Source organism: Manis pentadactyla, chromosome 5 (genome assembly GCF_030020395.1).
Source record: "Manis pentadactyla isolate mManPen7 chromosome 5, mManPen7.hap1, whole genome shotgun sequence".
NCBI lineage: Eukaryota > Metazoa > Chordata > Mammalia > Pholidota > Manidae > Manis > Manis pentadactyla.
Window position 1 is genome coordinate 67,006,681 of NC_080023.1, and position 12,005 is coordinate 67,018,685.

Genomic DNA, 12,005 nt, shown 5'->3' on the forward strand with positions numbered 1-12,005 from the left:
ATAAGCCTCTTTCAATCCTTTTATGCCCCAAGTTTACATAATCAACATTCTTTGAAGCAATAAATTCTTGGCCTCTAAGTGGCTTCAGGAAGTTTGATTTGTCAAAGTCCACTGACAGTTCTCTTTATTCTAGGTCCTCAATCTTCTTCTCTGGTCCCATCTGTTAGAGGCCTGTGACCTCACTGTTTGTTTTTGTCATGTCATAGCAGGTATCTTGTGACCTTCTTTACATAAGGCTCAGTGCAAAGCAGGGGCCAACAGTCTCTGCCATCTTTCTTATCTATCAAGAATTTCTTGTATGAATAGAGGCTGAAGAAACTTCACTTGGGTGGCATTTCACAGTCAGACTATATACAAATAGAGAGAACCTGTGAAGTATATTTGTAAAAGGCACAGATCTGCAGCCAGAATGCCGAAGTTTAATTCCTAATTCTGCCATTTACAAACTGCAGAAACCTGGGCAACTTACTTAATCTCAAGTTTTCCCAGCTGTCCACAAGTCACAGAAGTTCTACAAAACTTAAATTCGTTAGCAATATAAAACACTGAGAACTGTGCCTTGCACATAAATTCATTACATAACGGATAACTATTACTATTTTAAGTCAGCAAGTTACCAGCAATTTAAACACCTTTAAGTTAGCTCAAAAAACTATGTATTAAGACCTCTATTTTTTAAGGGAGCCCTCTTCACAATGTTGGTAAAACTCCTGACAATCCAGCCCTCCTGCTTTTCAGCCTCCCACATGGGCCACCCAGGCCCACTGAGCTACCTGCAGGTCCCCAAATGTGCCAGGCCACTGTCTGCCTGCCATTGATTCCTCCTTCAAAACCCAAAGACGTCTCTTCTGTGGGGGCGTCTTGCCAATTGGTTTCAGCCCCAGGCAAGTTCACTATGGATTGAATGTGACCAAAGAAATGTCAGTAGAATGTCCTTGGGGGTGGGTGAAAGGGTTATATCCAAATTTATTTCCATGGTGGCAGGTCAATCACTAGAAACCCGTCCACTCAAAGCAAGTATGCATGCAGCAAGCCAGTCTCCACCTCTGGGCCTCTGTCCTCGGCGCTACCACCACTCCAGCCTCTGCTCTGCTCTCTGGCAGCCTTGCAGCCCTGCCACCATGTCGCCCAGAGCACTGGGTGGAGCTCTTTCAATGTATTGCCCACACGTGTGTAGTGAGCAAGCCAACCAGGGCCGGGTAAGAATCCTGGCCACAGGAACCTTCCCTTTATCCACAGGAGGTTTCCCTGGTTCCATCAAGCTCCTTGCTTTGTACACCTATCTCTTAGAATATTAATCACAAAAGACTGCAATGTATTTTAATTTCCACAAAGAGACTGTGATCTTTAATGGTATGACCATGCTTTCTTCATTCCCTCACTGCCTAAAATCTAGAATTGTACCTGGCACAGAGTAGGGACTTGAAAAAATTAAGAATGCTACAGAACATTCAAATTCTTCCTCCTAGTATAAAATTATGGGTGCAAAGATCAGAATGGAAGTGGGAAATGTCAAGTCACCTAGGAAACCAGGCAGAAATAATGAGCAGGATAAGCATCTCTATTTTCTTCTCCCCCAAAATTTTTGAGTAATAAACCAAAAAGGAAAAAAAAAACCCTAATGGATGCACAAGTTTATAATTTGAGAAACTAGCAAGAGAAAAATGAGGTCATTCCATGAGTAATCAGAAAATTAGCATTACCGTCTCCTGTCAAGTCTCTCACCCTAATGCCCATGTAATTAAGTACAGTTGTAATTTAATCATGTTTACTGTTCCTTCTCGCTCACAACAAACATTTCTCTCTCCCTTTCTTAAATGTGTGCAGATGATCTTATTCCCAGAAGCATCAAAGAACACAGTTCAATAATGAAATGTTGAAAACAACCAAAATGTACAAGGCAGTTAATCTGACACACTCAATGATATGCATAATCATCATTGTGCAGCACGGCAATTAGGTGGAAATGGTAAATAGCTTCCTTATATGTCTCTGATGAGTATTGCTCTTAGACTGTCAAACTGAGTATTTCTGGAGTCAGCTGCAGGGAAGCCTGCTCCTTTAACACAATGGTCCTCCATCGTCACTGCACATTACAGTCATCAGGGGAGCTTCCATAAGTCCTGATGTCCAGGGTGCTCAACCAAACCAATTTAACTAGACTTCCTGGGGATTGGACCCCAGACATAGGTATTTTTTAATGCTCCCCAGGTGATTACAATGTGCACTTACGATTAAGAATTACAACTGTAAACAAGAAAATGCAAGGAAGTTTGAAGTTGTCCCTTGCCTCTGTATTCTCACAGCACTGGGAACAAGCCTCCATTGAAGGCTCATCAAGTGATCAATTATTATTTAGTAATTACCAATGATTGATTAATTAACAATAATCAATCAATGTTTGTCACAAGACTTTTCCGTATCTCACTGTCCTTTTACAATATAACAAGTAAATAGTGATATGAGATGATCAATACTCTCCTCTCCCTCCTCCCAGCGTCCTGCATGGAGCCTGAACACAGCCTGGCACTTAGGGACTTGCTCTCTTGTCAGCCCCAGGATTCTGGACTTTGTTTTTTTAAATCTTGGTAAAATGTGCTTAATATAAACTGTACCATTATAACCATTTGGAAGTATAAATTCAGTGGCATTAAGTATATTGCCATTGTTTTGCAACTACCACCACCATCCATCTCTAGAACTTTTTCACCCTCCCAAACTAAAATTCTATACCCATTAAACAGTAACTCCCATTCTCTACTTCTCCCAGACCCTGACAACCTCTAATTCTACTTCGTATCTCTAGCAATTGGACTACTCTAGGTAGGTATCTCATATAAGTGGATTAATATATGTGTCATATTGAAGCTGACTTACTCCACTTAGCATAATCTCTGCAAGAATTATTCTTGTTGTAGTATGAAAAGGAAGCAATTTCCTTCCTATTTGAGGCTGAAAAAAATCTCATTTTATTTACATAATGTGTTTTGTTAATCCATTCATCCATCAATGGACATTTAGGTTGTTTCTACCTTTTGGCTAGTGTGAATAATACTGCTATGAATATACTTTACAACTCTGGGCTTTTTATGTACAGCTTTACATACCCAGCATGGCCAACATTCTTAGCAAGGGAATCTCACACTAAGGAAGCAAAAGGGCCTGATGTGGTGTGCAGAATTCTACAGTGGCCCCATGATTTCTACACCCTGGTGTCAAGCCCTCATATAATCCCATATTCTTTAGTGGGGATGGAACATGTGACTTGCTCCTTGCCATCACAATATGGCAACAGGACGGGAGGGAGGGTCACCCCATGTGCATAATGTAAGACTTCATCTTGGCCAAATGTAAAGAGATTCCCCAGCTGACCTTGAAGAAGTAAGCTGCCATGCTATAAGAGGGCCTGTAAGGACATACGGCAAGGAACTCTGGGTGGCTTGTTACACAGCACTGGGAAACTAACACACTTGGGTTTCCCTGAGTTTCTATTTCCAAGAAATCTCAAGCAGTGTTTTATTCTGCTCACTTTATACTTCCCTTTTCCTCATCTCATCTGGAGAGAAGGACTGGAAGCCACGGAGCTTCCAACCCTTCGTAGTTCTGAAAGTCAATCTAGAAACTCCAAAAACACTATCAGAACTGTGACTTGAAGTTTGCCAGTTAAAACTAATTTGGCTAGACAAACACTCCTGGAAGGATTAAGTGGCAACTGGGAGTTCCTCATCATTCACATTTTAGTAGGAATTAGATATTAGATAATCTCAGGCCATTACTGGCTAGAGATCTTTAAAAAAATAAATAAACTGTCAAACAAGACTGCACTGAAAAATTTACAACTAACAAATACTTTAAGAGGAGTCAGCATGGAGGGAAGGAGACAAATTATTTTAAAATGAGACTTAAAATAAACAATTTTAATCAAAGAATAAATACAAATAATATACATTTCATATAGATGGTGCTTCTAAACAGAGTCTAAAAACTGAAAAGCTTTACCCTTGCCTTCTGATCTTTCCCTTTCCTGAGAATTTTATTGTAGTTCAAACCCTATAAAAAGGTAGATGACAGGAGCTGAGCCACTCAGGCTTCCAGGAACAAGAGAAACTGACTGTGCTGCTTATTAGGAGGCAAAGGTCAGTGGCCTCTGATTTGACAAGCATGAAGAAAAAGAACACTATCTTCTCAACTATTTTTACTACACTCTTTGCTGGGAATCTAGCAAGGAATGGGTGGTGTCCAGAATGGCATGACATGTTTGCAAGAAAAAAAATGGGTTAGACAGAGTAGTCCCTTTCAGAGGACATTTAGGAGATGTAAGTGAGGAAAGCTGGGAAGCTCCTTCTAGGCCTCTAGGATTCTGGTTCAAAGCCAGCACTGCTAATTTCACTGGAGTAATGTATTTAGAGCTAAGCAGATCCAAAAACTTCTATAAATACCCTATATATGAGTAAGATAGCAAGAAAAATAAAATGAGTGTAAGTTTCATAGTTGTTCGAATTAAACAGCAGCTGCTTAACATCTGTGAAGTTACACAACTTTAGACACTATTAACAGGGACCATGGGCTAGTAACTTATGCTTGCTAACCTTCAGATAGTAAAACTTACCCAGCAGGTTTATTGTGAAAATACATGAGCTAACTCTATACAAGTCATAGTGCAGTGTGCCTGGCCTCTCATAGGTACTTGAAATTGGTACTGGTGGCCTTTGACTTGCTTGATACTGGGAATGGAAAATAAGGAGGAAACAAAATATAAGTGTAAGTGACAGAAATAGAGGAGATGGGACAGAAAGAAATACAGAAAAAGGAAATAAAAGAGGAAAAAATAAAATTAAAGAATGAGTTTCACTGAAGAAGAAACTCAATATTCAATAGAAATTTTTTGAATTTAATTTGTTAACCTGAAGAAGTAAAGGAAATCTTGGACACTACAGCTGCTAGCCAAGGCTATTGGGTCAAACGTTGCTGTAGTTTTTGTGTAGTATAAAAATGCATTAGTACATGCAACAACTTTAGGAATGTGGAGCTCCAGGCGAGGGGTGGCTGGAGTCAGCTGGATGCTTCCAGGAAGCACTTGGACTTCTGACTATTCACAACAATAAGCCCTCAAGTCCTGAGTGTCTTCTGAGGCTAATGAAGCGTTTTTCCTAATACCTAGCTACTGACAGACTGAAGATTTGAGGATCAAGAGAGAAGGAGCACAGGGGAGGGCATAAACCAAGGATTCTAATTTGAGGGGTTGAGAGAGGCCAGCATAGGGGTACAGAGTAAGCAGAGCTCAGGGCCTTTGCTTCCTACAGAGAAAAGTCAGAAGCAGGAAGTTGGGGGGACTGGGTGCCAGGACTCAGAAAGTCTGCCAAAACCTATTTAACTTCACCAAGATGTCAAGGCAGCTGCCACTTAATTCTAGGCAGGGTCTTTAACTTCTCTGTGCTCCTTACCCCCCCCCCCACGTTGCTTTTTTGTAACAGCACAGCCTGCCCAATTCCCTGTCTCCCCTCAACAGACACACAACTCCGGGGGAGCCATTCACATCATAGGCTGCACGGTCTGTAAGAGTTGTGCACACTGGAAGAGAACATACTTCTGACACCAGGCAGATTCATATTTGAAACCTGGGTCAAAGAACCACCAACATCATGACCTTGGGCCCATTGTTAAAGATCCTGAGCTTTCATTTCACCTTCTTTGGTATAACAGAAAAGCAACACCCACCTCATTAGGCAAGTCTCATGCTTCCTAGAGATAATGGACAGAAAACAACAGACATCTAGCAGTTAACCAATCACTTGGTTTTCTTAGCCCATACTGATTAGCTGATCTTGAAGTCTAAATGCATAGTGTTGTGTAAAACATAACCTTTGATTTTCAAACATTCTGACAACTTTCACCAGATACATTACCCAGTGCCTTTACCCACAGCTTCCGGCTATCAGATCACCATACAATTGGACTTTTCTTTCTTCCCTTATATAGGGAGCTTCATTTTCTGCTTTTCTGAGCACCCAGGTTAAGGCACAAGTATTTATAAGCATATGCATTAATTTTTTAACTATCCCACTGAGAATTAAGATTATTAAATAATACACTTAAAAAAATAAGAATCTATCTATATAAAATCTAATTATATCTAAAATCTACTTACAAAATCTCTCAAACAACATTTAAGTCACTGTTTCATGGAGAAAAAAAAGGCTTCTTTCTCTCCAGCCCCCAGCAAAATTTTCCTTTACTGAAAACTGGTAACATGGCAGCACTTTCTGGAAGCATAATTCTCAAGGAGATTTGGTGGGGAACTGTTTGTAAAAATACCAAAAAAGCATTAGGAAGGTGTCTATTTCTAATTACATACCTATTTTTTAATAAGCATTCCCAGCTAATTGTGAAGAGTCCTCCTCATTTTCATCTTAGAAATGTAGTATGTAGGACTTGTCAGAACTGACTTTAGATAGCAGATTTTCTGGTTTTGAATCCTAGTTCCAGTGTTGAAAACTGTGTGACCACAGGCAAGTTACTTAATTCTGCATGCCTCCATTTCCTCATACATAAAATGGGGGTGAGGATAATAATAATAACTGTCTTATAAGTTCATTGTGATGATCAAATAATTCAATATTTGTGAAGCATTTGGAGTGGTGCCTGGCACATAACTAGTGATATATAAATGTTACTATTATTATTCCATAGAAACCCTACTGTTCAATAAAGGAGCCAGATTTCCATACTGCACATTCAAATGCTCAGCACTGCTTTAGAAAGGAAGAACAAACAATAATAAACATACTCTTCCTCGCTCCTTTTCCACGTCTTATTTAAATGGATGACTCACTAGCATTTTCCACTTTTACCTAGTCTGTTCCTAGGGTGGGCGTGGCAAATGAAACTAATTGTCCTTCCTAAAACTAGAGTCAACATCTGAAGTCGGATGGCAAGTCTTTGTTTTATTTTTCCTTTTCAAGAAAGAACAATAGTTTCAAATGATAGTTTGGGAATTCTTAGGGACAGGCAGTCATACCAGCAACTTGCCAGATGTCTCTGCTAATTTGCCTGTGTTCCACCAGACATTCAGCATGAGCTCATAATTTTGCTCTGCCAATGCTGAAGTTTACTAAACAATGTATACATAAACAGAAAATTTAATTTCAGTTAAAGGTCTGACCTCCAGATGCCTGTTTGTTGTCTTGGTGCTCAAGGCAGGTCAGGCATGGACAGAAATGCTGTCTGAGCTCTTTCTTGCCCTCCTTTGCCACTGATACTTAGTTCTTAGCCTTGAGAAGCATTGTACCCATTTGGAAAGCCCTTTGTGCCCCATCAGATGGATCAAGCCCACTCTCTGTGTCCTTTCACACAGACCAGGGCTCTGAGGATCCAGCACTTGGAGAACATCAACGCCATGGGTAAGCTTGGCTCAGCAGAGCTTGGGCAAGGCCAGGAAGCTCCATCATTCTTCCTGCCAATCAATAGGGCACACCAACATAAAGCAGACTGGTACCCAAACTAGTCTGACTTGATGCCTTTGATCTTTGTGGGAGTTCTAAGAACGCTAGGATTGTAGGAGGAAAGAACTGGTTTCAATTTTTTTTTTAATAGTGATAATGTTTGATATCTCAGTCTGGTGATAGTTATGAGTGTATACACATGTCAACATTTATCAGAAAATAAAAGTCAAGACTCTTGGATTCTAAACTTAGCTCTGCCACTTCCCATGGTATAATCTGCAACTCCTATGCACCTGTTTCCTCACTTCTCCAGTAAGAGGGCAGTAGCATGAAACAGTCTCTAAGGGTCTTCTAGCTCTAAAGTCTTCCAATGTTCACCATAATACATTTAAACCAGAGATCAGAGTGTCTGATATACTGCAGCATTCTGACTCCTCAAGATTCGTGGTGCTTTAGTGAAACTGAGTACTGCAATAGAAACGGGTTACATGCCCACATAGTTGCACGCCTCTGAAGATCTAAAATGTTCAGTGGGCACAAAGCCAAGTCACTACAAATGCTTCAATACACTGCAGGTTCAGTGCAACTTAAGAGTGATTGCACATTATGCCCACCTCCATCTGACAGGCATATTCTCATTTTCTGTGGTTTTGCCCTACAACCAAACACAGGTCTTATTTTGTCTATAAAGTATTTCCAAACTTCACTGTATCATAATTTCCATCTTAGGAAACAGAGGTTACAGTCAAAAACACATTATCTAGAAGTGCAATGTCCAACACAGTAGCCTTAGACACATACACCTATTTAATTTTAAATTTAATTAAAATTAAAAACTCAATTTCTCAGTGGCACTACTCACATTTCCAGTGCTCAGCAACTATATTTGCTATTGGCTACCATATTGGACAACATAGATTATAGAATGTTTCCATCAGTGCAGGAAGTTCTACTAGATAGCACTAAATTATTCTAGAACTAGATCTTAGAAAGTAGGTCCTTAAATTTTGCAAGCAGCAAATTTTGAGAGCTCCTCCATGCCATTAGAGCATGTAAGTTCCTCTATATAAAGCAGGGAGGTACATATACACAGTCTAAGCTACCCCTTCAAACCCTGCGAGTACACTGGGTAGGTGCAGGACAACAAGTCTGGCATGAGGGGCTGCCTGGGCATTGATGAGGTTCCCTTGCACTTACAATATATTTGAGCACAGGGACCTCAGCACACTCACAGACTGCTGTGGAATGGGTTTTTCTCCTGAGTAACTAAATCTGAATCCTCAAATTCCAAATCTACATTCCCCCAAATGCTCTCCTCTGGTTTCTATCAGCACTTCATAGCTCCCTCATGCTGCTGATTGCACAGGGTGCTGGGAGTCTCCCCTCACTTTCTTTCTCACTGTTAAGTACTCATCAGAGACATCCTTTTTGATAAAGCCATTTAATGGCTTTCTGTTCCAGTGTGGAGGGAGTACTTTATCCAAAACGTAGTTGAATGCATTAGTAGGAAAAAATTTAGTCATAAATTCAGCCCAGAAACTTTATAAAGATTCAACAAATAAATCATGAGAACCTAAAAATAAAAGGAGTCATTTTGACTGGTATCTTAAATTCTTCACTACTGAACAGGAACTGCTTGGAAAAGTAGCCAAACCAATGCGTACTGTACATCATCCTTTTATCAGTAAATGATACTCCCATCTTTTTCAGTGCTATAGCTTCCAGAAATTGTTTCTTACAAAAATTTGATAGACTATAAAGAAGGCATATAAAAATATCTGAAGTTTACTTACAGCTTTTCTCTAAAACTGGAATTCTGAAAATGGACAATGAGCTATAACATTAAGCACTTTTAATAAAAAAATTGGAAAATTTAAAATCTCTTAACTGATATTAGCTACCTGTGTTTAGCCAGTTATTTCAGACCTATGTTTTAGTAGAGCTAAGAAAGAAATACAAAGGAATATGCTTATCTTTGATTCTTCAGTTCCCTAACACCAGAACAATGCTGTTTTGCCTCAAGATGGGCATAAGTTTTTGGAACAAAATAACTGAAAATAATCTCTGCTCAAGAGGAGAAATCTGGTGGAATAGCTAGAGAAAATGTCAAAGAATATAAATTTTTAGTCAATTCTTTCATCTCTCCTAGATATACAAGCCCATTGTTATTTTAAAGACTTGGGGTAAACAATATATTGTGCTTATGTGTATATATATAGTGATATAATACATAATATATGACAGTACTCTATGTGCATCTATCTCATATCAAAAAAAGACCATTAGATGATGTTCAATTTTTGAAAAACAAACATAAGTTTGTAACCTTATTTCTGAATTCACACCATTAAAACTAAGTAATTACTACTTTTGCAAAGGCAATGGGTAAGACCTTTCTAAATTAACTAATCATAAAACTCTTGCCTTTAAAAAAAGCTCTTTTGAAATCTCATAAGAATCCGATTTATATCAACCAGAATCATAATCTAGCATGATTTGTTTCCTTAACAAATATTTATGGATCATTCACTATGTGCCAAGTAATGTCAACAAACTGATGAATTAAACCTCTCTTTACAATTCTGTTGTCAAAACTAATCACTTTTTAGTTTAAGTCAGGTGTTTTATCTTGATTTATATTACTTGTACCTGTAAGTAAATTATAATTTGTTTTAGTTTCACAAATCTTGCATTTTGCAAGAGAGACCCAGGCTCTGCCAAGATATAAGGCAAAATATATAATTTCAATTAATAAATATTTACTCACTTAAAAATAATTTTAAAAGACACCCTAACTCATGTTACCAATCTTTCCTGACTAGGAAATTCAAACTTTATCAAGATAAGTACACACACACACACACACACACACAAGCACAAGAATGCTGTGGTAAATATTTATACATTCTTTTAACAATCCTTATTTTTAAAATTAATTCTAGCTTTTAATTTTTCCCTCTGCCTGAAATACTCTTTCCACTTAGAATATGCTACTTTCCTCCTTCAGCTCTCAGTTAAAGGTCACCTCAGCCAGGCCTCCTTGACAATCCCAGTGCTGCTGCTTTCTTGCTCTTCTTCCCCCACCCCGCCACCAGTCCCAGATACCACTGCCAGACTATTGGTGTCCATCACACCATCAATCCCAAGTAACGATTATACAGTGTTTACTGGTTACCTTGTACACTGTCTCCCCATGAGAAAGGCTCTGTGCCTATTTATTCACTGGTGTATACTTATCATCTAACACAGTGGCTAGCAGAGGGTAGAGCTCAACTTAAACTGTGGAATAAATGAATGGATTCATTCCTCTTTGAGGCTCCAGCTTATTCCCTTTTCATGACTCTCGCAGACTAAATGTTAAGAAGTCGTTTTTGCTATACCTATTCATAATTCATTGTGATACATGTATACTTTTAAGTCCACTGCTACAGAAAGAGAGAAGGATAGACTTAAAAAAACTACCTCTTTACTCCCCTAGGGTTTTCAAGATAATGAAAGTGACATTCATAAACTCAAGACCTCACTTATACAGATCACAAAGTCCAGGTAAAGCATAATTCCTGCTTTAATGGAAAGTTTTGCTTAAAGGGAGACCCTTTTGCAAAACAAAACCATTTTAATGCTGCTCTATCCCCAAATCTGAAAGGGTTAATAAGTTCTTTTCCATGGAGGAAGCTTAATATTACTCTTGTGTTTATAATATTAAAGTTATCCTAGCCAAAAGAGTATGGGAACTTCTTACCTGGAGTCCTTTCTGACTCTTGCTTTCTCAAAGGAAAATTCAGGGGGTTTGTTGAGGTCATAGGTTCGGGTTGTAGGCTCGGCAGATACCCCAGCCTTTGCACCCCTCCTGCTATGGAGGGAGACCAAGCCGGAGGTCTTGCGGTGGACTTCAAGAGGCACTTTATCTGGGGAGGCCTGAAGCGGGCTTCCTCCCTGCATGTGCACCACATCCTGAAGTTTGTTCAGCTGGATGCACTTGTTCTGGAGCTCCTCCGTGAGCTCAGCGATGGCCACCGTCTGCTTGGACAGCTGCTCTCGCAGCTCCTTCAAATGGTACTCCCGCTCCTGGATCTCAGCATCCTTCCTCCTCAGCTCTCTCTCCAGCTCTGTCACCTTACTCCGCAGGGCATGGATAGTGAGGTTCCCAGAATGGCCATCTGGATGCTTGGAATGTTTGGGTTTCACTGAACCATTTCCCATTTTGCTCAAGGACCTGCAACAGGGCACAGAATTGGGAATGACCTAGTGGAGTTTCACTTCCAACAGCTCCCTCTATGCCTCTCATTCCAAACTGTTTCATAAATGGAAACACAGTGGTCATGGTTGTTCGATAAGCAATAAATTTCCCCATGCTTCCAGAAGGAAAGCTATTGACTGATTTCCTTTATCCCTTCACAAGGAGGAGTTGGCCCTTGGTTTCATTCCTCCCTGTCCTTTTGCTGGTACAAGCATCACACCTAAACATTTTGCACAAGTGGCCTGTGTTCCCTGCTATCCTCTTTGGTTGTTCCCTGAGGGCAGCTGTCAAAAGCATGACAGCAAAACTGCGATTTGGATGTC

General features: G+C 39.7%; 1 protein-coding gene across 1 annotated transcript in view; it reads right to left on the bottom strand.

The window, feature by feature from the left end:
- The window catches only part of PRKG2 (protein kinase cGMP-dependent 2), a 100,007-nt gene that overhangs the window by 78,920 nt on the left and 9,082 nt on the right, over window positions 1-12,005 (bottom strand). The window contains exon 2 of the mRNA XM_036906427.2: window positions 11,185-11,658. Within this exon, the coding sequence (XP_036762322.2) occupies window positions 11,185-11,645 (461 nt within the window). The 5' untranslated portion in view covers window positions 11,646-11,658. The remainder of the gene's footprint in view (window positions 1-11,184; window positions 11,659-12,005) is intronic.